Genomic DNA, 25,783 nt, shown 5'->3' with positions numbered 1-25,783 from the left:
TTATGGGGCACTTGCTCTGGGTCAGATGCTATGCTAAGACTGTATGTATTTTTTGAATCCTTCTGACGCCTTGTGAGATAGGTTTAGTTATAATGCATTTTTATGACTGTGTAAACTAAAGGACAGAGAGATTAAGTGACTTGTAATATAGCGGTAGACTTAATTTTTCACACCCATTGGGTCACATGGTAAAAACCTAATTTTGGTAATGAGTTGTGACTACACTCTAACTTCTTCTGTCTGGCTGTCATATGACTGTACCTAGAAAGTACAAAGGAATGAAAACAATGTTAAAATTTTAAAAAAAATTTAATCAGAGATGCAACTTCCTTTCTCCCATTTGTCTCCTAGGTTTCTATGTGTCTTCCACTCTCCTCTCATTTTAGTGGAATGTAAATCTTCACTGTTTTCCCAGAGTCAGCTTGCACATGTCTTCTTGACAAATGGTTCTTTCCTAAAAAGCCCATCACCTTGAATCTTATTTCCCTTTAAGCTAGTTTGGCAAAGAATGCTCAATTCCCATCTCCATTTAGTCACTATACACCCACTATATAAGCTCATACTCCACTGATACTTTTCTCTTACCAGTAATTAAAAAAATCACAACTAGGTGATAGAAGGGCAGGGGTCAGATCTCAGTCACCTTTGTTGTTATCTCTGCAGTGGAATGCACATAACCTTGTATATATCCATCAAACTGATTTTAAAACTTCACCACATAGAGATTAACCTTCTTAATCCATCTTCTAAATCTAGGTTCTTATATAAATTACAGGTAGATATTACCTGAATCATCCATCCCACCAAGACCCAAAATGATCCATGAATCTTCTTTCTACCTAGGCATCAGAGGGTCTGAAATTTTCTTGTCTTCATGAGTTTAAGTTTTACTATGAGGCAGTTGGCTCCTTTTGCTTCTCTTCAACATATTCATCGAGTCCTCAAGCCAAAGACACACATACTGCAAGGAGGGAAATACTTTACTTTTATGGTACAGACCAAGTTCCCATGTGAGTATGGACTGGGAAAGTTGTCTCGGCACATATCAGGTTCCAAGAATTTCAGATTTAAGAGTTGTATCAGTATCATGTTACCAGATTATCATTTTTTAGTCTTTTTTTTTTTTTTTAGTAAATATCTTAACCAGATAAACCAAATTTTATTTAACAAAGAAAGCCCACTGGTTAAAAGTAATAAAAGACAAATATTATATGATTTCACTTATATGTGGATTCTAAAAACCAAAACAAATAACAAAACAAAACAAAAACTGAGCTCATAGATGCAGAGAACAGACTGGTGGTTGCCAAAGGGGAGGGGGTTGGGGGTAGGTGAAATGAGTGAAGGTGGTCAAAAGGTACAGACCTCCAGTTGCAAGATGAATAAGTCCTGGAATGTAATGGGCAGCGTGGTGACTACAGTTAATAACGCTGAATTGAAAGTTGCTAAGAGAGTAAATTTTAAAAGTCCTCATCATAAGAAAAGAAAAGAAAAAAAATTTGTATACCGTGTACTCAAATATCGAATCATTATGTTATATACTGAAATTAATATAATGTTATATATGGATTATACCTCCATTTAAAAAACAAAACGAAAGAAAGAAAAAAGTGACAGCTATGAGATAACATAAAAATATTATTTCTCTAGGATACATTTATGGTATTGCCACAAATGATAAAAATGTTAATATTTACATTGTTGGGAATAAAAGCTGATCTTAATCTGATAAAAGCTTGAATTTTAGAAAAATGCAAAACTGATTTTATTATTATTTTAAAATGTTGAGTTCTCACTGCTCAAGATCTTCAACATATATCTACTCTAAACATCTCATTTCACCTGAATATTTCAAGAACTGTTTGAAATGTAATTTGTTGTTACAACCTTAGATCTTACAGCCTAAGATCCAACTTAATGAAATTTCCTTTCCTTAGTTTAATTTATAAAAGGATTAATTTTAAAATTTATAATTAGAAAAAAAAATTTTTTAACATCTTTATTGGGGTATAATTGCTTTACAATGGTGTGTTAGTTTCTGCTTTATAACCAAGTGAATCAGTTATACATATACATATGTTCCCATATCTCTTCCCTCTTGCGTCTCCCTCCCTCCCACCCTCCCTATCCCACCCCTCCAGGCGGTCACAAAGCACCGAGCTGATATCCCTGTGCCATGCGGCTGCTTCCCACTAGCTATCTACCTTACGTTTGTTAGTGTATATATGTCCATGAGAAAAAATTTTTAATTAGGAAGATTTTCTTTTTCTTATTAAATATCTAGTTATTTCAAATATTGTATTTGATGCAAATGATAATACTCAAATCAAAATCTCTTAAATCCTAAAAGATGATTTTACTCTGTACATGTGTACTTGTATGAGTGTGTGTGCATGCACATATGTGAGTGTGTTTGTGAGTGTGTGTTGAAGTGTTACACAATACAAAATATATTATCACAGTAAGAATAGCACCAGTAATACTCCTTACCATAGTTTTTTTAACTTCTCAAGAGAATACGTTCTTAAAGAAGAATTTAGGGAAAGTTAAGTAACTAGCTCATGTTCACTTAGAATGCAGGTGGCAGATCTTGGATGAAAAACCAAATCTGTTAGACTTTAGAGTGTATCAGCTTCTCATTGTGTCATATTTCCTCTCCAGTTAATCCTGTTTTATCCTCATACTACTGGTGTTAACAGATTTAAAAGCAAGTCAGATGCCCACACACAGACACACACACACACACACGTTTGTTGACCTGTTAAAAGTGGAGTTTTTTGGCTCTAGAACTTATCCATTCCTAACTCAATTGTTCCTTCATTTATTCTCTCATTCTTTCTCTTGTTCACTCATCAAATGTTTGAATGCCTCCTACATGCCAGGCACTATTCCAGGTGCTGAATGAGAGTCCAGGTAGAGTATAACTTTGAGGTATGATTTCATACATCAAAGAAAAAAAGTGTTTTTGCTTGTAATGAGACAGCTTTCATTTTCCTGTTTAATAAAAGGAGAGTAATCATGAGTGATATCTAGTTATTATTTTCTGAAAATATGGGTAATAAAATTTGCTTTTATTTTACAATCTACTCTGAATTACCTTTGACTGTTGAGGTGTGAGTGACTAGAACACCCAGGCTCACATTTTGATGAACAGTGGTCATTTTGTAACCAATGAATCCTTTAATAGATAAAAGAGTCAACCAATTTTAACTTTATCCCTTTGTGCAGCCTCTCATTTTCTGCTAGAGGGGCTAACACACAGGAAGGTGAAGAAAAGACAAGTAACAAAAAAGAGAATAAAGAGACATAATGGGCTTGGTTAGCACCAGCTGGATAGTGAACTCTTGGATAATTGAGCAGGCTGCACTGTGTCCAAGTTTCAAATTATCGAAATGTGAGTGGAAAATGTTTTATCTATGATATGACATGTAGATAGTGGGAGAATTGGCAAGGATAGAGCAAAGATGTAGTTTGTGACCTTGTTCTTAGATTTTTTGATGATAAAACTAGGGAAAAAAGACAAAAAATTTGTCTACTTTTCTTTTTTTATTAGTTTTTATTGGCGTATAGCTGCTTTACAGTGTTGTGTTAATTTCTACTGTACAGCAAAGTGAATCAGCTATACGTATACATATATCCCCTCTTTTTTGAATTTCCTTCCCATTTAGGTCACCACAGAGCACTGAGTAGAGTTCCCTGTGCTGTACAGTAGGTTACTTTCCTTAATGTTTTAACTTACACTCAGTGGTATCTGGTTAGTTAAGTTGGATTTAGTTTCTGTCTATGTGTAAAGTTGTTTTGGTGAGAGTGAAGGTGGGAAATTGGAGGGGATATAATCTGGCTTAGGTAAAGGAGCAGCGGTTTTATAATCATAAAGCCTAGGTTTGAGATCTAAGTTTTGAATTACTTTTCATTGACATTTGTTATTCAAAAGTAATTTTTTTTTTTTTTTTTTTGCTGTACGCGGGCCTCTCACTGTTGTGGCCTCTCCCGTTGCGGAGCACAGGCTCCGGACGCGCAGGCTCAGCGGCCATGGCTCACGGGCCCAGCCGCTCCGCGGCATGTGGGATCTTCCCAGACCGGGGCACGAACCCGTGTCCCCTGCATCGGCAGGCAGACTCTCAACCACTAGCGCCACCAGGGAAGCCCTCAAAAGTAATTCTGATTGAAATTTAGGTTTATGCTTTTCCCCCACAAAGGTGCAGTATTACTTTAAGTTTTAATTAGATGAACTCAGGAAAGCCAAAATAGGTGGAATATCAATTATAGTTCAATATGTAAATAATTCTTAGTATATATCTTGGTATAGTCGGTATATTTCCCTTCAATCTTTTATTTTCTTTTTAAATTTTTATTTTGGAATTATTGTAGACTCATAAGAAGTTGCAAAAATAGTAGAAAGAGGTCATTTGTACCCATCACTCAGCTTTCCCCAATGGTAACATCTTCTATGACTATAGTACATTATCAAAACCAAAACTGACATTTGTACGATAGTTAGTTAGACTGCAAACCTTATTCAGATTCACCACCAGTTTTTGTACACACATATTTTTGTATGTGTATGTGTTGTGCCTTTTAAAAATCTATTATCTCTGTCTGTTTGTCAGTCTCTTTGACTCTCTGGGTCTCTATTTTTGTTCTTACAGAAAAATAGAATTATACTGTTCATATTGTTTGATAACTCATTTTCCCACTTGGAATAAGTTGTGATGTTTCCATTCCTCTATTCTTCTATTTCATGATTTTTAGTGTATGCAGAATATTTAAACATATTGGGTGAATGTAAGATTATTTATTTCACAATCCCTTCCTGTTGAATTTTGGGTGGTTTCTCTTTACTTGCAGAAATACTTGCTTTTTTGGACGCAGCGTTCCAAAGATTTCTCTGTCCCTGTGTCTGACTGTCCATCTGTCTCTCTCTGTTTCTTTCTTTCCTTCCTTCTTGCTGATGAATTCTTAGAAGATTTCTGGGTCAAAGAGAAATTATACACTTTCTGATGTATATTGTCAAAATATTTCTCCAAAAATATTAAGAAATATTGTGAATAAGACTCCACATTCTTTTTCCTTACGAAACATTTAGAGAATAAATAAAAGTAATAATTTAGTGGACCCTGAACATTGGGCGTTGTAAACTCTTAACATTGTGCGTTGTAAACTCTTAACATTGTGTCACATTTGCTTCAGATCGTTTAATTTAAGCAATAAAACAAACAAAATTGATGCTCCCTGTGTATCTCCCTCAATTACATAGTCTTTGTAGAAACAATCTCAGAATAATTTACAAGGCTCAATGGGAAGAAAAAGTTCTTTTTAGACCTTCTAAAATGATTGATTGTATCCTTCCACTTTAATAAGAGCTTGTATAGGACATCTCTCTGTGGACATGAGCTAAGTGTGCAAAATGAGTTAATGAATGTGGTGTCTGCCTTCTGGGAGCATCAGCTGTAGAGGACAGTTTCATCAGAACATTGCAGCGTATCGTTCTGCCTGAGTTATAGCCTTAAAGAGAGAGAAATGGATAGTTAAGATGAAGATGTAATATGAACACAGAAAAAATATGCAGTCCTAAAGTCCTAAGGTTTAGAGCACATTAGTTTCAATCCTTACCTATTTCTCCCCTTTCTTCCCATTCCTCCTTAACCAGAGCAAGATGACACTATGTCAACAAATAGGCTTTCTCCTGCCCTGCATGGTGCTGGGGCTGCTCTCTCTTCTCCTTTCTCCCTCTCCCCCTTTCCTTTTTGTTCCTTCTTCATCACGTTGTCATGGCTATCATTAGGATTAAATGCTAAAAGGCATCTTCTCTCCCTTCCAGCAAATATCGGTTCACATTGGAGTGTGTACCTCCTCTTCTGCCCCCTCCTGATTCCCTGGATGGTTCTGAGGTTTCAGGGTTACCTGCTTAGGGTCCCCGTGGGCATCCTGGTCTCTGTCTGGTTTTCTAGGAACCTGCTCTGATTTGGAGTTTGGTTCCTTATGAGCTCATCATGACCTGTTTCCGAGTTGGCTGGTTGAGGACCACTGCTCCAAAGAGTGTCCTAAGTAGCTCTCTTGAATAGGGCTGACTGATGAAGTTTACTTTCCTTTCGAATGTACTTTTAAACATATATTTATTGGGGATTATATTTAAATTTTAATAAATTTATGCTTTGAAATTTAAACATCTCTATCTTCACTTTTACATTTGACCTTTAGTTTTAATTATAATTTTATCTTTTCCTCATTTGAATGAAGCTGAATCCCATTTCCTTTTGCTTCAATTCTTTGTTTTTCCTGCATTTCCTCTAAAATAAAAATAAAACAAGCAAGATAAAATTGTGTCCTCATCTTCTGCTTTGAATTTAGCTGCCAAGCATGACTCACAACCTGGGGATCTTTAGGATCATTCATTCATGCCTTCTCTCTCTGTTGACAGTGGATCCAGTTCAGATAACAGGTATTGATTTCTTGAAAGCCTTTCTTTTTATTCTTTTTCCTGTTGGCTGCATTTCTCACTGGCAATTCACTCAGTTTTAATCCGAGATGATCTGGCAGAGGTGTAGATGCCTGGGCTGTCCTTTCATGCTGAGATGAGGGCAATCTGTGGCAAAAGCTAGTGGGATGGGGCCAGGTTCTGAGTGTACTCATGTGGAAAGTATCAGTAGGGCTAAAGAACAGATTTCTCTTTGCGTTATGTTTCTCTGTTAAAATATTGTCCTATAGAGAGATGTGCTTTCCAACTACTTTTACAAAAACAATATCCTAGTGGTTCAATTAACATGAGGTTATTATGCTGCCCCAAGTAAGCAGTTACCCAATTTGGAGGGTTTCCCGGAACAGTCAGTTCATACTGCCCAAGGCCAAGTACCTGTAATTTAGATGGGATGTCACAGTGTGAACAAAGCAATATGATGCTCTCTTAAAAATGCTTAAAGCCTTCTCTGTTTGTGTGCAATAGTAGTCTTTTGAGCGCGTCATTGTTTTTGCTGAGCAGTTACCTCATGAGACTCTTTTACTTATTTGTGTTAATGTGTCAGAAGAGTACTACTTCAATTCACATTCATTCACACTTGTAACATATATTTAAAAATAATTATTGAGGGACTTCCCTGGTGGCACAGTGGTTACGAATCCGCCGCCAATGCAGGGGACAAAGGTTCGAGCCCTGGTCCGGGAGGATCCCACGTGCCGTGGAGCAACTAAGCCCGCGAGCCACAACTACTGAGCCCACATGCCACAACTACTGAAGCCCGCGCGCCTAGGGCCCATGCTCTGCAACGAGAAGTCACTGCAATGAGAAACCCATACACCACAACGAAGAGTAGCCCCTGCTCACTGCAACTAGAGAAAGCCCACGTGCAGCAACGAAGACCCAACACAGCCAAAAATAAAATAAATTAATTAAAAAATGTTAAAAAAGATAAAAATAATTATTGAGAATTTGCTGTGTGCCATTAATGAGCTAGCACATGGTCTTTGCCCACAGGAAACAGTGTCTAGTGAGGATATAAGAATTACTCAAATTAGCACACAGACATGGAAAATTGGAAATTCATCATATTTTCCCTGGAGTGGGAAAACACTGGGTTCCGGTGTGCCATGTGTTAGTTTGATAATTCTGGGAAGTTATTTGACCTCTCTAAGCCTCATTTCTCGTCTGTAAAATAGGAATAACACTGTCTTCCTGAAGGGGTAGTGCGTGGATTAAATGATTTACCAAACTCAGAACCTGGCACATTATTGGTAATTAACAAAATGTTACTCCCTCTCTTACTTCAAAATTATGTATTTTTCTTTCTTATTTCAGGTGTCCCTTAAAGAGAACATAAACCTGATACACAGAGATGATGTGACCTCAGTTTTCTTTGATACACCCTTCTTCCTACTTCTAGCTCCTTTGATTTGTTTCTATACCTCCCCCACATTTTGTTTTTAACTTCCTGTTACTTTCTAGGCTAGTCAGTAGATCCTCACTGATTCTGTTTCCTCGTTTGCCTCCCAAGAGTGACCTGAAATCCCTTTCTGAAGAGGGCATTCCCCTGTAATGGCCTCCCCTTTCTTAACGAGGTATTCAGGGCTTTTAAGGTAAGGTTTGCACTGCTCTTTCTTGCCTTAGCTCTTGTTATGCTCCCACCCCAAAACACACATCTCTTCTTTCAGTGGCACTGATGCACTTGGACTTCCAAAACAGAACCTGAACTTTGCCCTGTTTTTTACTTCCCCATTTGCCAATGCCATTAAAAAACAAACAGTATTTCCATTAGTTTTCAGTCCCTGTCCCCTCAGCTACCTTCATGTTTCACCCTTCTCTTTTAATAAAATTCAGTTGAAAGATTTGCACAAGATAAGAGGAGCTAGAACATTCCCCTTCTCTTTACATGCTGACTTCTTGGCCATGTTGTCTATTCTCCAGGTCCTCCTCTCCCTTACACTCCTGCATCCACTGAAAGGTGGCCTCAGGCCTTGTCACTCTACCCAAATTACTCTCCCAAAGTTCATCAGTGCCTATTTGTTGCTTAATTCTATGGACTGATTTGAAGTCCTTACCTTGCTTGGTCTCTCTATAGTATTTAACTCTGGGGACCACATCTACCTCTTTGAAATTCCCCACAACTGTGTTGTTCAATATAGTAGTCAGTAAGCCATCTGTGGTTATTTAAATTTAAGTTTAATTTAATTAGAATTAAATAAAATTTAATTTATGTTAGCTAATGATGCTATTGAGTATTTGAAAGGTGGCTAGTGCAATTGAAGAACTAAATTTTATTTACTTTTAATTAGTTTGAATTTAAATTTAGCCAGCCACTTGTGGCTAGTGGCTACCCTGTTGAGCAGTGGAGATATGAAACACTTCCATCATCACAGAAATTTCTGTTGGACAGGGCTTCTCTGGAGAAAGGATTGGCAGAGTTTTTCTTTAAGGTGCAAAATGGTAAATATGTTTGGCTATGCAGGCCAGATAGCTTCCATTGCAACCACTCAGTTCTGCTGTTGTCAAGCAAAAGCAGCCACAGAGAATATATAAACAACTGAGTGTGGCTGTGTTTCAATAAAACTTTATTTACACAAACAGGTGGTTGTCCAGATTTGGCGTGAGGCTAGGGTTGCTGACCCTTCTAGAGTCCCGGTTTCTTTGATAGATACTTTTTTCATTCTCTTCCTGTTTTTACTCTAAAAATTTTCTTTTCATTCTTCTGTATTTCTCAGATCTCTCCCTCATTTCCATCTTTATCATCACACTTGATTATTGCAAAATATCTCTATCAGTCCTCTCTCCTCTTGTCCTGCTGCAGCTCATTGTACCCATTGCCACAAAAGTGTTCTTTCATAATTCATCTAAGCCAGATGCTCGTTTCTAGATGTATGTAGTGATAGTAATCACCTCATAGCATTACTGAAAGGAGTCAATGAAATGTGTATAAAATTGTGCTCATGGTGGGTGTAGAGTTCTCTCACATTAACTCATCCACACAGAATAGTGGTTGTGACTCAGAGCCTGACAGCCTGACATCCAGTCCCAGCTTGTCACGCTCCAGTGTGGACCTCAGATAGGCCACTTAACTTCTCTGTACCTCAGTTTCCTCATCTGTAAAATGAGGGTGATATTAGTATACACACAGAGTTGTTAAGAGAATTAAATGAATTAATTTGTATTAAATGCTCGTAGTATTGTCTTGGTAAGTGCTATGTAGTTGGTTTTTATTTTATTTTCCTAGTTTCACAGATGAGGGAAGAAAGGCCTAGACATGTTAATTTGCCTACAGTCATACAGCTAGTAAACAACATGTCTGAGATTTGAACTCTGGCCTTTTGACTTGAAAGCCCAAGCTGTTAACTATTGATGCATTCCTTACAACATCCAGCCCTCTCCTTACCACGTATCTGCAGTTGGAACTAAACTCTTTTTTATTGCGCTTTCATCATACTTAGTTTGTACTTCTGTCAGGAAATTTGCCACGTTTTGCTGCTTCTTATAGTTATTGCAAATTAGTCTGCCTTTCAGAGTGGAGAACATGTACCCAGTTATATTTTTTCCCCTTCCTTCACAGTCTCAGTTCTAATCAACAACAAATTATTTACTGTTAAATTTGTTGAACAGAAAAATGTTTTAAAAGGGTTATTGACAGTTAATACTGGGGGTTATAATCTGCCATAGTCTTCTTATAAAATAATGAATTATCAATTATAAAGATTATATGTTCATCACTATTTTAGTATATAGATTTAGTGTTTTAGTATACAAATAACCAAATGTATTCATCATCTTTGAATTGTTCTCAGTATGTTGGCTTCAGGTTTATTTAACTTTTGAAAAAGAGCTTGGCGTTTGTTTTTGTTTTTTTCTGAAACTGTGATGAAATGAAGACCCACATAGGTCATCAAGGAAGGAAATTATAATCTGATCTGAAGGAAGTAAACTCATATCAGAAGGTAAATTATAAGTTAGACTTTCCAGTTATTTAATAATGAAAATTTGCAGAGTACAGAGCAGCTGAGAGTACAGAGAGGGTTACAACATTGTCACCACTAAATATGGTTGTGCTGGAGGAAGCTTTCAACAGTTATTTTATGCAAGTCAAAATATGACAGTTTGTGAAAGAGTTTCATAGGCTACACTGTTGAAAGTATATTAAATCAATTTTATTCTTGGCAAAGGAGGCAGTGGTGGAATTGAGAGGAACATTTTAGACTTTACCAATTTAACTTTACATTGCTGGGTAATCAAATCCACAGAGTAAATGCTATCAATTTTCCCCTCTGACACGGGGATTATTTATTTTTTTTGAGTGTCAGCGTTTTATTTCCTTTTGTAATGTTTGAAAAGTGACAATAAATACATGCTTAAAAAAGAAAATTTAGCCCTCAACAGAGGGGAAGTTGATGGTTATAGGAATTGATGGGAACAGAAGAATCATGTGAAAATTTGCCAGTAGCTTTTTCTGGCATCCAGAGATCAAGACCATGGCGCTTGTCAGGCTCCCTACCTCTTAAAAATCTTTTAGACATCCACCCACATTCACTGACTTAGCCCAATGTGTGGGCCAAGTACACACTCCAGTCTAACTCATTTGATGAAGAAAGCCAAAGTCAAATGCAGGGTAGGCTAGAATCAAATATTAGGAAAGACAGAGAAGACTTAGGTCAGCTAAAGTGAAGAACAGAAGAAATACAACTCAAGGCAGACTTTTTCCAAAGAGCTGAGTCCAAGGTTTTATGCTAGATGTAAGCTAGCAGGGCTTGATGAGAAAAAGGCAAAGGAAAATAGAAAATTATGTTCAGGACATCTAGAACGAATTTCAGAACCTTTCTTTTTTTCTGAGCCCCTTCTGCATACCCTCAAGCCCCGCCTCTGTGAACTCAGACACTGATGATGATGGCTTGTCTCTGACTCCTTTTCAAGGAATCTAACATTACTGTAGTGACTATAGAATTACACTAGCTGAGATTCCTCCTGTTTCGTTTGTCCTGGAATGCATCCCTTTGCCTTTTAAATTATGAAATATGACAATTTTAAAGCTTGTTTGAATTTGTGAAAATTTATGGATCTTAAGACTTTTGTATCAGGATAGATTAAGTTATGCTGTAGGAATAAACAACCCTCAAATCTCCCCGTTTTAAAATAGCCCAGGAGTATCTCACTTATACTACAGGTTTATCTTGGGTTACCCAAGAGATTTGCTCCATGTCATCCATCCTCACTCAAGGATATAAGCTAATAGTGCAGTTGCCATTTGGAGTATCCTTGTGGCAGGGAGAAGGAGAAGTTGTCAGCATGCATTTGCTCTTGAAGACTGCTTGCATTCCTTCTGTTGCCATTGCACGGGCCAGAGCAAGCCACATGGCCACACCGCATTTCAAGTGTATATGAAAGTGCAGTCTTACAAGTGCCTGGAATGAGGACAACCAAAATGATATGGACAGCAGGAATGATGACCACAGATTTATGACAGATCTCTCTATGTGATTTGAAGATTCTATCTAGCTATTTATTATTGACTGTTCAGCTGCTGCTTGAAGTTAATACTGGTGAGAATAAAAAGAAGGAAGTTTCTGTGGTCCAAATTTTAGTTCTTAAAACTGAGTTTAGATGTTATCATAAGTGTAAGAAATGCTTCGTTTTACCAGAAGAATATTCAAGAAGGTGTTTTTATTAAATTAGAATGTTTTTCATTAATGGTAGTTATACTGATTATAGAGTTGATGATTGAGTCACATCAGGAGACAAGCCATCTAGACTGTTAAAGCTTTTAATGTTATTTAAATATATTTAAATCATGTATTCAATATATAAATACATGCTCATAAAAATTAAATAACAGAGGAAGTACGTATCATATAAAAATATAGACCATCCCTTCTCCATACTGTCCCCCAACTTTCTCTTACCCAGAGTTTACTACTGTTAATATTTTCTTGTCCATTTTTCTAGACTCCTTCTTGTGCTTTTATGCAACAGAGATGAACACATAAGCAACTTGCTTTGGTTAAGTTAAAAGCACATTTTGGAGATAAGTATATATATCCACTCCTAAATTTGCTTACCAACTAATTTATTTGCTTACCAGCTTTACTTGAGAATGCCAGTTTCTCTTTTCTTTCACCAACAGTGTGTATTATATTTTTATACCAATCCAGTTTAGAAAAATGGCATCTCATTATTGTTTTAATGTTCATTTTCCTGGTGTTTGTAAGACTGAGCACTGTTTTTATGTTTATTGGCAATTATCATTTTTTTTCTCTATGGGTAGTGTGCTGAAATTCTTTGCCTATTGGATTTAAATTTTTTTTCTTATTGACTTGTAGGAACACTTTAAATATTATTGAAGTTGCAAATATACCTTTCCCCTTGTTATTTATATTGAGAGTATGCCCTCCCCACACCTCAGCTTTATTTTGTCTTCTAACTCATATACACACACATACATGCACACACATACACATAATACACACATGCACACACACACACACACACATATGCTCATCTGAGTGTCAAGATTCAGCAGGTAGCTGAGTACATTTCAAAACCCAAGTAAGGATCCTTGTTCACTTGTCAATGAATACAGGTTTTGACTGCTAGAGTCATTCTTCCTATAATTGTTTGAGGGAGAAGAGGGGATTTCCATGTGGCAATCGTATGTAGAGTTTCTAGGCCTTTTAGAAGTTGTACAGAGCCTTGTTCCTATTTTACAGGTCCTGAATCTTTGGGACGATCATCCATGCAGAAATTATACTTAGTTTAGAAAGACTTTAGACAGGTTAAGTATTGTATGATGTGTGTGTGTTTGATTATGTCTTAATTTTCCATCTAAACATCAATGCCCATTCTTTATTCCTACCTCCCTCTGATCTGGGAGTTATTTCAGAGTTTTATTGAGAGAGGTTTTTTTTTTTTTTTCGGTACGCTGGCCTCTCACTGTTGTGGCCTCTGCCGTTGCGGAGCACAGACTCCGGACGCGCAGGCTCAGCGGCCATGGCTCACGGGCCCAGCCGCACCGCGGCATGTGGGATCTTCCCGGACCGGGGCACGAACCCGTGTTCCCTGCATCGGCAGGTGGACTCTCAGCCACTGTGCCACCAGGGAAGCCCGAGAGAGGTTTTTTGGTGAGCCTTTGTATTTCCTTCTTAGGGTTTATAGGTTCCTCATGAATGTAGAGTATTCTGTGGTATGGCTCTATAAATTTTTCTACACCTTCCTTTTCTTTCTTTTAACTTAGCAGTATATAAAATGTCACGGAAATCTTTCAGTATCATACGCTTGGATCTGTCATGATTCTCATGATTTCTGGATTAAGCAGTCACTTTGCTCCTATCTGTTTTATATGTTAAAACTTTTTCCACTGTTCTGATCTGGGGCTAGCACCATTTCTAGTGGCTCCATATTGCTTTCAATTTTATTTCAGGTTTATATTTTTTTCTGTTATTCAAGTAGGTTACGGGTTACATTCAGGTTGCTTCCAGTTTTCTGCAGAAGGAATTCAGGGCAGGGGTTGGGTAGGATAAAGAGTATGAAATTTTTCCTTTCTGCAACAGAATTAAATCTGACTGAGTTTAAAAAGAGAGCTAGTCAAAGACTCTATTGGTAGAATATTCCAGTAGTTCTATCTAGTAGCTATATAGCCCTGACAAAGTTGCTGATATATGTATATGTGTGTGTGTGTGTGTGTGTGTGTGTGTGTGTGTGTGTGTGTGTATAAAATACTAATACGTATGGGAAGAATGCAGCATCACAGATGAATGAGGACAGTAAGGATTAGTCAAAAAATGATGCTTGGCAAATTGACTACTGATAAATAAATATAATTGTACTGCCACATCATAATATATATATATCTATATATAATATATATACACACATATAGTACATGTGTATAACATATAACAGATTTTACATACAGATTATATACATATATGAATAAATTAATGGTACATTTAAGGCATCAATATAAAAAATTAAATCAGAAGAGAGTAGTATGAATTATCTTAGAGGGAAAAATTGTGAAGGAAAATTATTAGTTTATTTGACTACATACAAACTTAAAATATCTTTATATCAGGAAACACTATGAATTAAAATTAGTGAATAAACTGAGAATATAACTTGTAACAATGTCAGACTTAATTCAATGTCCTATATAAAGAACTTCTAAAAATTGGTAAGACATTGTGTTTAATACTAGTAATCACATAAACCAAAATTAAAACTTCTAAAACTGCTGCTAAAATTGCAGAAGATTGAGAAGAATCTGTGTTTAGAGGAGTGTGATAAAATGAACTTTCAGGTAATGATGACGGTAATATAAATTGATTCAATATTTCCGGAAAGCAGTTTGGTTGTTTGATGTGTGAAAGTGTGTGTGTGCTTGATTGTAGGAATCTTGCTGGCATATGTAATAAAAAGCAGTGTGACCAATATTTCTCTACAAGAAACATCATCCTGGGGTCATTTAAAATTACGAAAATATTGTGAAAAGGAATTTGCAACAATGCAGGATAACTTTGTGCTTAAATAGTGCTGCGGAGACTATTACTGAACAGCAGTTGAATGGAATATTATGCCTTCATTAAACGCATTCTGAGAGTTGTTCAGATCATTGGAAAAAACCCATAATGTACTCTTAAACATAGAGGCAGAATATTTACATATAGAAAATATAAAATACTCCAAAGTATATTTTCTCAGTTTTCTGCAGTGAGCATTAGTTATTTTAATAATCTGGGGAGACAAACCATTTAAAACCTTCTCATAAATTTAGAAGGGGTACTGAAGAGACAGCACATAGAAGGCATTCAGTTGACCTTTACTGAAATGATTTGATTTTAACTGAAATAAGAATCTTCTCATAGTAGAAAAATCAAATCTTTGAGCCAGGAGGCCCTTTGCAGGTCACTTGGTCCAGTCATCCGCAGTAAACCAGTCCTTAAATTTAGCCAGTTTATAGTGGTATATTCATTACCTATAACCATCTCTGGAGCCATGCCAATGTGTTACTTCCTCCAACAGTTCTTGCTTAACACTGCTTGCAGGCCTTTCCCTCTGCTTGAATTTCCTTCCTGTCTGTCCCAAAGGGTACCCTTAAAATTCTTTAAGTTTCTTTAAGGGCATCCTTCAAAAAGAAAATGCTAGGGTACAAGTAATTTAAATATTAAACCACCCAAAATTTGCAAATAATTGGAAAGAAAATCTGAAGTTCTTTGAGTATTGCCTGTAGAGTTACTGCTGTTTGATGTTCATGGGGTTGGTTCCGTAATATGCTGCCTTTAGCAAGTTGCTGTCAGATGAGTTTCCTCATACATAAAATGGGGTTTACAATAGTACCTACCTCATAGGGTAGTTTTTTTTTAAAGTTGAAGTACAGTTGATGTACAATATTGTGTTATTTTTCAGCTGTACAACAGAGTGATCTGACAATAAAATACATTATGAAATGATCATCATGATAAGTTTAGTAACTGTCTGGCTCCATACAAAGTTACTGCAGTATTATTGACTATATTACATCCTTATGTAGTATACTACATCCCTGTGACTTATTTATTCTATAACTGGAAGTTTGTATCTCTTAATTCCCCTTCACATATTTTGCCCAAACCCCTATCCGCCTCCCCTCTGGCAACTACCGATTTGTTCCCTGTATCTGTGTGTCTGTTTCTCTTTTGTTTGTTAATTTGTTTTGTTTTTTATATTCCATATATAAGTGGGAATATATGGTATTTGTCTTTCTTTGATGTATTTCACTTAGCATAATACTCTCTACGTCCAATAGCACAATTTCATTCTTTTTTATGGTTGAGTAATATTCCAGTGTGTGTGTGTGTGTGTATGTGTGTGTGTGTGTGTGTGTGTATATCTTCTTGATCAACTCAACACATCTATTGATGGACATTTAGGTCGCTTCTGCATTTTGACTATTGTAAATAATGCTGCAGTGAACATAAGGGTGCATATATCATTTTGAATTAATGTTTTTATTTTCTTCAGGTAAACACCCAGAAATGGAATTGCTGGATTTTATGGTAGTTCTGTTTTTAAGTTTTTGAGGAACCTCCATACTGTTTTCCATAGTGGCTGCACCAATTTACATTCCCATCAACAGTGCACAAGGGTCCCTAGGGTTGTTTTTTGATTAGATGATTTCATACACATGAAATATTGGTCTAGAATAAGGGATCAATAAATATTACTTAGAAACTTTCGGGACAAGTTGGACAAAATGCACTTTTTCCTATTCATCCTGTTAAATATAGCTAAAAACATAGGACATTATATATAAAATAACACATAAGAAGACTCTGAAAGGAGGAGAGAAGAAACCAAATCAGCTAGGAACTTTGGGACATGAGAAATGACATGGCACTGAGTTCCTTGGGTTTTCTTTCTTGTCTTATATATCCTATACTGAGTGCTGGAGAAGGTGGCAACCTAGAAACACCAATGGGTGCAGAAAAAAAAAGTTCCAACAAAAACGTCTTTGGACCTTCCCCCCCAAAGATAAAAGGGGTGGGGAGGGACAGCCTGCCAAGACAGGACATTTTTGGCCAGTAACTTCCCTAATACAGTCAAACACTATGGAAAGCTCTGTGGCTCTCATCCCATCTTCACCAGTGAAAAGGTGATAGAGAACCTAGACTTCTACTCTTACCAGGCTGTGACAAGGTGTCCTAAACATCGCCACCTCCCCTGGTGGTGTTAGAGAAAGTTATATCAGGAATGGGAACTTTCATTATGGCTAAGATAAAGAAGTAAGAAGGATCTTGCCCCTGGCATTGCCAGTGGAGTCCATGTGGGGAGTCAAAATGAGGTGCCATTCCCCACTATCAGCCAGGATGATGTAATGGAAGCCTAGTGGGATCCTGAACTTTTACCCTAGCTCAGCAGTAATGAGGTACCTCTTACTCTCATGAGTGTCAGTGGAGGCCTAATGGGGAGTTGGAACTTACACCTGAACCTGGTGGTAATGAGTTGTCTCCCTCCCCCACTGACACAGTATCAGAGGAGGCCTGATAAAACAGAAGATTTAAATATGATCTTTAAATAAGCTCCAGAATCTCCTAATAAAATACCTATAATGTCCAGGATACAAACAAAAATCACTTGTCATACCAAGAACCAGGAAAATATCAACTTGAATGAGAAAAGCAATCAGTAGATGCTAACACTGAGGTGACAGAGACTGGAATTATTGGACAAGGATTTTTAAAGCAGCCATCATAAAAAAATGCTTAAACGACCAACTACGAACACATTGGAAACATTTTTTAAAAAGCCTCAATTAAATAGAAAGACTCAGCGAAGAAATAAAAGATGTAAAGAAAAAAACAAATGGAAATTTTAGAACTGAAAAATATGATAATGAAAATAAAAACTCACTGAATTGGTTCGACAGCAGAATGAAAACCACAAAGGAAAGGATCAGTGAACTCAAGGATAGAAAAAATATATATTTATAAATGAATGAATTAATAGGATATTGTGGACTAGGACACCAGTCAGGATGTCCAGAGACTTGGGTTGCAGGTATGGCTTTTTCCAATTCTTAGCCAAATGTCCTGTGCATTATTCTTTTTAAGACTCCATTCACTCAACTTTAAAATAAAATAGTAAAAACTACCCTGGCTACTGTACATGGATCCTAAATCCAAAGTGTCTTGAAGGTTTACTAGTATTTTCATTCTTCATTTATCAAATATTTATTGGGTGCCTGATATATAGATCCTCAGACTATAAGGAAAATATAGTCTCTGCTGTCAGGTTATAGTAAAATGAGGGAAACATTTAAGTAAGTGGACTAATTGTTAATGTAATATGATAAGTAGTACTGTAGAGATATGTGCACAGGTCTTTGGAACTACCTGGGAGAGGGCGGTGGTAAAGGAGAAGGACAGCCACAGAAAGAACAGACACAGAAATTCTTTGAATAATGTGAACTCTAGGAATTGCACGTTTTGTAATTCAATATAGCTGGAGCATGGGAAGTTGCATGAGGGGAAATGAAGCTGAGTAGATGAAGGGTCTTTTATATCATCTAAAGATATATACTTTTTATCCTGAGCTTTATGGAAAGGTATTAAATGAGTTTGAGTGCCATTTGATGTGATAATATTTAATTTGAGGAAAGACATTCTAGTAGCAAAGGAAGATGACTTGAGAGGATGGGGTAAGACCTAGGGCAAGGAGATTAATTAAGAGAAAGGAATTGTAACCCAGGTTATCAATGAGAGAACTGAACAATTGCAAAGACAGATATGACAGTACATACAATCGATAGAATGTGGAGAATGAGGGATCAAATTTAACTTTTGAGTTTCTATACCTTGCAGTGGGTGCAAGGTGGTTCCTTGAAATATGGAAAGCAGGAGGAACAAGTTTGCAGTTGAGATGGGCTGTGAGTTGGAGGTGGGGTGAAAATGATTATCGTTTTGGACGTATTATTATTTCCAAGGAGAGATGTCCAGCAGGCTGTCGGCTATAAGGGAATGGAGTTCAGAAAGGGGATCAGAGCTGGAGCTAAAGATGGAAGTTGAAACCATAAAAGTATAGAGATCACCTAGGGAATGTACGTAGAGTGAGCAAAGGGATGGATATAGAATGTTAGAAATTACTGTCAATTAAAGATTTGGCAAAGGAAGGAGATTTCATGAAAAATATTGTTGGTTCGCAAACTGGCCCCCATTCATGGAGGGCAAGGAGAGCCCAAAGAAAGGGGCAGGCCCCTCCAGAATGGTAGGTGGGTGGCAGATTTAATAAGCAAGGAAACTTGCATCTGAGACGTGTCGTGGGTGGCCAGGAGATGAGTAGATCTCCGCACCCACCCACAGGAATCTTGAAAATAATGTCCTTATCTGGGTTCAGACACATATTCAGTCCAGATGGACTCAACAACACATTGCTTTCTCAAGACTATGTCCTTGAAACAGCTACTAGTATGGGAATAGTAGGTGGCACACATATTCCAAGGATGGGGGGATCCTCTGATTGCCTGGGTCCAGCTGACAGGTCAACCTGGGGTCACATACTCTCTGTGAACTTCTTCAACAGAAATCTAGAAGGAACAAGTAAGAAGTAGATAAGGCAAATGACAAAGTGAGTCCTCCATGAATCTTTGGAATCGAGTGGGCTCCTTGTTTTGTGAAATGTTATGGGCATAATTCAATATTGAGCACAAAGAGTGGTAGAGTAGAAGTGGTAGATAGAGGATAATGACATCATCAAGAAGTGTTCCAGTGAGTCAGTCTTCCATGTGTCTGAAACGTATTCTTTTCAGAAATAAAAGCAGAAACACAAAAATATGAATAAGTATTTTGTGGGAAAATTCTATAAAGTATCTTTCCTTATTTCTGCCAAAATATTGAGTAAATATTTTTTACTTTTTCTTAGTGCATTAGTTAATTGTGGCCACAGTTATGCTGCATATCACCATAAAAATCTCTGAGCCATAAGGTATTTATTCATCAGTTAATTTGTAGGTTGTCATGGGATCAACACAACTGGAAATGTTATTCTAAGACAGGGGTCCTCAACCCCTGGGCTGCGGACCAGTACCGGTCTGCGGCCTGTTAGGAACCGGGCCACACAGCAGGAGGTGAGCGGCGGGCAAGTGAGCGAAGCTTCATCTGCTGCTCCCCGTCGCTCCCCATCACTCACATTACTGCCTGAACCATCCCCCCTGCACCCCCGCTCCCCCGGGTCCATGGAAAAATTGTCTTCCATGAAACCGGTCCCTGGTGCTGAAAAGGTTGGGGGCTGCTGTTCTAAGACACGTGTCTGGCTGGGTTGGGCTCCTTGCTTCTTTTGGGCTCTGCTCCCATCTGCAAATACTCATTCTTGGCACCAGGCTGAGGAGGAGGCAGCAGTAATACCTGGAGGCTCTTCTCCTGGAGAGGGTGTAGGTGCAGGAGAGCAAGCCGTCGTGTCAGGCGCTTTCAAGCAAGTGCATGCTTCATGACTGCTTATTAGCCAGAGCTAACATCACATGGATGACCCCAAAGTCAAGGGAAGTGCTCTCCACTGATGAAGATGGAGGCAAGAGGAAGAGACAAAATATTTTTAATAGAAGTAAGGGTGAGGAGAAGAGACAATGTTTTTGAGCAAACATCAAATCTATTACACTTGGCAATTCAGAATCATTGTATTAATTACTCATTGTGCTATACTGTAAGGTCATCATATTCACCATTACTGATGTATACAGGGTCATTTGATGCTGATTAAATGATTCCTCCTCCTACTGCCTTCTGTATCTGTTATTTCTTATTGCTGCCACTGTATCTATAGGCATTCTTAATTCCCTGCTTCATTTCACACAGGGCTCTTTGAGTGAAGACCTGACAGTGATACTCAGCTATTTAATGGGACTTTTTCTTGTTGCTTCAATATTTTCCTCCTGTTACTTTGCATTTTTATAATATTTGCTAGTCTGACATTGGAACAAATGGACCATTACTATACTTGTATTTTTTATCTAATACTCTCCTTCTAAAAAAGTGGCAAATTCCATGCTCAGGAAAATGAGCTATATTTTCTTAAAAATTTTCTCCATCTATCTACATTATGTCTTTATTTTCAAAGGAACGCACTCAGTAATTGAGATAAAGAGTGGTGAATTGAAAAGTTTTTAAAAAGCTATTAATGTTTTATGTGCATTTTGATTGTTTATTCAGATTATGAAGCATTTCACACATGCAGAAAAGAACCTATTCTTTGTGAAATTGGGGGTATTGCATTTAATTGAAACAAACAAATATGTGTGTGTGTATATATACACACACACACACACATATATATATATATATATATACATCTTTCAAAGAAGAATTGATTTTTCCAGTAAGTCTGTCTTTTTACAGCAGGTACCCAAACTTCAGTCATGCATCTACTATTTGCCCTCTCAGCTCAATGCATCTGTGCTGCACTTATATACAATTCATTTCATCCATGTAAAGTAGATTATTTTGGTGCTGTGTACTCTAGTTTCATCCTAAGCAATAAAATCCACAAAATTGTCACCTTGAAGTGCGAGGTATATTTTCTTCTTGTGCACATGAAAATAAATACATATTTATTAAAAGTGTCACTTCTGTACCATCTTAAATAGTTTACAGCCATCATTACCTGACATAACATGCATGGGGAAACACTGTTTTAAGGGCAGCTCTGCCAAACTAGGACTATAGAAACCTAGTTAAGTAACAATATATATTTTGAAGTCATTCACTTTTACTTTCCAATTATTTTTCAGGTTTGTGGAAGGGATGCTTAACATTTGTTACAATGCCATCGATCGTCATATTGAAAATGGTAAAGGAGATAAGATTGCTATCATTTATGACAGTCCTGTTACAAATACTAAAGCCACTATTACCTATAAAGAAGTCCTGGAGCAGGTAATAATATAAACTTTCTGTACATGTTATTTGGAAATCATACAGAAATTATTTAAATAGCATACATTCTCATTGCATAACTTTAATTCATTGACATGTTACTGTACTTTTGGTGCACACTGGAAATAGAGGTGTGTTAATGCATTTAAAGTATTTTTATTCCTTAATTTATACTTTACAGTATGGGAAGATACTTATTTTAAAGGAAGAGGTTAACAAATCTCTAAGAACATGCTTATAATCTCTCTGGCCTTCGTTTTCCATCCACATTGCCATCACCTTTGCTCAGCTGTTCTCTTCAGCTCTTGTACTATTGAAGTAGTCTCCTAACCCACTAACTTCCCTACTACCAGGCTCTGCTCCTGTCAGACTGTCACCTAAAGTGACACTAGGATTTTCTTCCTATGAAACAACATATTTCTCTACCCCACTTAAAAATCCTTTCTTTAAAAATTATCATTATTCAGAGAGCAAAATCGGGACTTCTGTGATGTACAAGACACTTTGGAGTCTGATCACATCATCCCTCCAAGCTTCATTTCCCAACATTCTTGGACGTGAACGCAACCGTTTTTCAACCCATATTTCCTGCCACTCCCGTCGGGCTTCCTGGCCCTTTAAAGCTCTTTGCACATACTCATTACTTTCCCTTATTTGCTCTTTCTTTAGTTTTTTCCCATTTGGGTAGTTCTCAGATGGATCATGATATTGACAGATAAGTTATGAGATTTTTTTTTCTTTTAATATTGGGGTAGAAATGGGATTGCATAAGTAACTATAAAAGTATTTGGGTATTATGAATTGTGGGAGAGTTATTCTAGCTCTGGGGGAGGGCATTTATTTATTTATGATTTGAAGGGAGGTAGAGTAGAGGGCAGGGTTTCTCAGCCTTGACACTATTGACATTTTAGGGCAGATAATTCTGTATTGTGGGGAGCTGTTATGTACACTGTAGGATTTTTAGCAGCATTCCTGGTCTCCCCGTTAGATGCACCCCTTCCCCAGTTGTGATAACCAAAAATGTCTACAAACATTGCTGAAATGTCCCTGGAGTGGCACAATCACCACTAGTTGAGAACTTCTGGTTGAGCAGAGTCTGTCATGCTAGGTTTTGGAGGCCTTTGCTTTTTTTTTTTTTTGTGGTACGCGGGCCTCTCACTGTTGTGGCCTTTCCCATTGCGGAGCACAGGCTCTGGACGTACAGGCCCAGCGTCCACGGCTCATGGGCCCAGCCGCTCCGCGGCATGTGGGATCCTCGCAGACCGGGGCATGAACCCGCGTCCCCCGCATTGGCAGGCAGACTCAACCACGGCGCCACCAGGGAAGCCCAGCCTTTGCTTTTTTAATGGAAGCTTTTTGAATCACATTCTCTTACTTTGCCTTTTTTTTTTTTTTAAGCCTCATTTAGAACTTTCATGCAATTTTTAGAGTATTCAGTCAACTCCCCCTGGCTCTCTGAAATAATATCCTTTTGCATCAGCAATATTTGTGTTTAGTTTTCTAGGAGATTTCAAGAAAGGCAACTGAGACAAAACAATTACTGCCCCAATCCTGAGTTGCTACAAACAATAAAGAGAGAAAAGGTGGTTTTGCACAGGCTGGGTATCAGCCAGGCTGCAGCAACAAATTCTACCTTCAGCTGATTTGAACATAAGAGGAATTTATGAAAAGTGAGGACTTAAGAACTAGGCTCAGAAAAATGGCACACCCCAAGGCAGAAGGGGCAGCAGTGAAAAGTTAAGAATCCACAAATTGTCTAGTAAGTAGACTTGCTGACCTGACTTCTAGATTGACAGAGTAGGTACATCTAGTTGGCCAAATTTAGGTTACATGCCCAAAGTCCTTGGCAGTTGGGAGGAACTGTCTTGTTGTCTTTTTATTTCTTAGTAGGAATGGGGCCCTGCCTCTCTCTAGAACTCATACTAGGGGAATTCCAATCTAATAAGAAGGGAGTTCAAATACTGGGCAACTGAATACAGAACAGAAGGAAATAATGCTGCAAATATACTGTTGGATATATTTCATTGGTCTGTAAGTGGGAACTGTGTATTTTCAGAATGAAGTGTACAGAGACAGAGCTCATGCTGGGGCTGAGGAGTTAAGGCATTCTGTTACCAAATGACCTTGTTTTTCATCTGAGGCTGTGTTTTATTATGAGATAACAGAAATTTCCTGATAACCTGTTATATTCTGTTTTATTTTAGGTTTGCATTTTCAGCTTTTAGATAAAGTTTAGTCTATGTTTAAAAACTTAATTCTGTGATTTGGGCATATTGCCATAGTCTCATTTTATTAAGACTTAGGTTAATATTAAGATACTGGTTAATCTTAATTGCTATACTGATTAGGAAACTTATTTATACATTATAAATATATTATCTGTATCAGTATATTGAATTTGACACATGACCAAGCATCAAAGAAAAACTTTAGAAACATAAAATTGGAAGAGTTAAATAATGGTTATTTCTATTCGCATTTTCTGTTGTTTTCTTTTTAATCAATAAGTGTATATGATAAGTATACACACACATTTTGCTTAGAAGCCATTCTGCTAACTCATCTTGATTTTCTAATATTGAGTCTAGACTCTTAGACCCTTTTGAGATTTGTACTGGTTCATTGGTTTCAGTTTAGCCTGACATCAGAGTACTTAAAAGGCCTGTTTCTCTCACCTGCTGACAGCTTCTGATTCCCCAAGCTTTTCTTCTCTAAAGTACTAAAGGAAGGACTGTTAGGAAAGACGGAGGCATTGTGCTCCACTTTGATTACCTGTTCCTGGTTCTCTGTGGCTTTTATTTTATTAAGTAGAGAAGTTATTAAGTTCATGAATAGAACATTCAATAGTTCTACTTTCATTCAAAAAGTAAAAAAAAAAACTTTAATTCTTGTCTAAGAGAAATGATTATTTCCAATAATATCACTTGTCTCTTCCACACCATAATTTTTTTTTACATTGGGAAATTTTAATTTTTTAATAGGATGAAAATCTTCTTTATTTTAATACATTGCCTAGCTGTGAAGGTTTATATCTTTCTGCATCCAAAGCTCTGCTTAAAACATTTAGCTTACTTGGCCATTTTGGAAACCTGGAAGTCTGGTCTATAGTAGTTTTTATTCTTACATTTGCTTAATGAATTTATTTATCATTCATTAGTAAGTTCTTATTAGATGAGTTGTCTTATCTTCAGGGTGGTTAAACTCTGACCTTTTTGAAAGTAAACTCAATAAAATCAGTAGGCAGTCTGCTTTGAATTTATTTTCTTGGATTGGAATGGTGATGGAGGCAAATTTATTTATTTATTCAAAACATACTTTTAGAAAACTTAATATATTTTTGGCACTTCTGTGGACACCGTGTATTACAGTAGTGAAAGATAAGTCTTTATCTACAGGAAAATTGCATTCTAATTGGGGAGATATGTTATGAATAAAAAGATAATACAATATAAGTGAAAAGATAGCGCGATATAAGGGAAGAAAAATATAAGGCTAGAGAGTAACTTGGGCTGCCCTTTTATATAGATTTGTCAGAGAAAACTACGTATCATTGAGGAGATGCCCCAGTGACATAGACTCAAATAAAGGCTGGGAGAAACCATGTGAACATTTGGAGGAATTATATCAGGCAAAGACTTGAAGTAAGAATAGACTTGGAGAGCCAGAAGGCTGGTGATGAGAGGAGAGTGGTTGAAAGTGAGGATGGGGGAGTATCTAGGAGTCGGCATGTAGGACCTCGCAGGCCACGGTAAAGACTGTATTTTATTCTGAGTATGACAGGAAGCTCCATATTGTTAAAGGAATCACTTTGGCATCTCTGAAGAAGCAGAGAACATAGTGGGCAAGATTGGAAACCAGGAGATGACAAATGATCCAGGAAAGAAATGAATGGACACCACTTGGGCTTAAATCCCCT

The 25,783-nt window shown here is 37.2% G+C and overlaps 1 protein-coding gene across 4 annotated transcripts in view; it reads left to right on the top strand.

Annotated features, from left to right (window-relative positions):
* The window catches only part of ACSS3 (acyl-CoA synthetase short chain family member 3), a 144,048-nt gene that overhangs the window by 12,452 nt on the left and 105,813 nt on the right, over positions 1–25,783 (top strand). For all 4 annotated transcript variants that reach the window (XR_012324278.1, XM_073788374.1, XM_019952190.3 and 1 more), the window contains exon 2: positions 21,723–21,867. Coding sequence is in view for 3 of the 4 variants with exons in the window: in XM_073788374.1 (XP_073644475.1) it covers positions 21,723–21,867 (145 nt within the window). In the remaining variant the exon portion in view is untranslated. The remainder of the gene's footprint in view (positions 1–21,722; positions 21,868–25,783) is intronic.

Source organism: Tursiops truncatus, chromosome 11 (genome assembly GCF_011762595.2).
Source record: "Tursiops truncatus isolate mTurTru1 chromosome 11, mTurTru1.mat.Y, whole genome shotgun sequence".
Taxonomy (NCBI): domain Eukaryota; kingdom Metazoa; phylum Chordata; class Mammalia; order Artiodactyla; family Delphinidae; genus Tursiops; species Tursiops truncatus.
The sequence above is the reverse complement of the archived record's forward strand: the minus strand, read 5'-3'. Positions and strand labels throughout refer to the sequence as shown.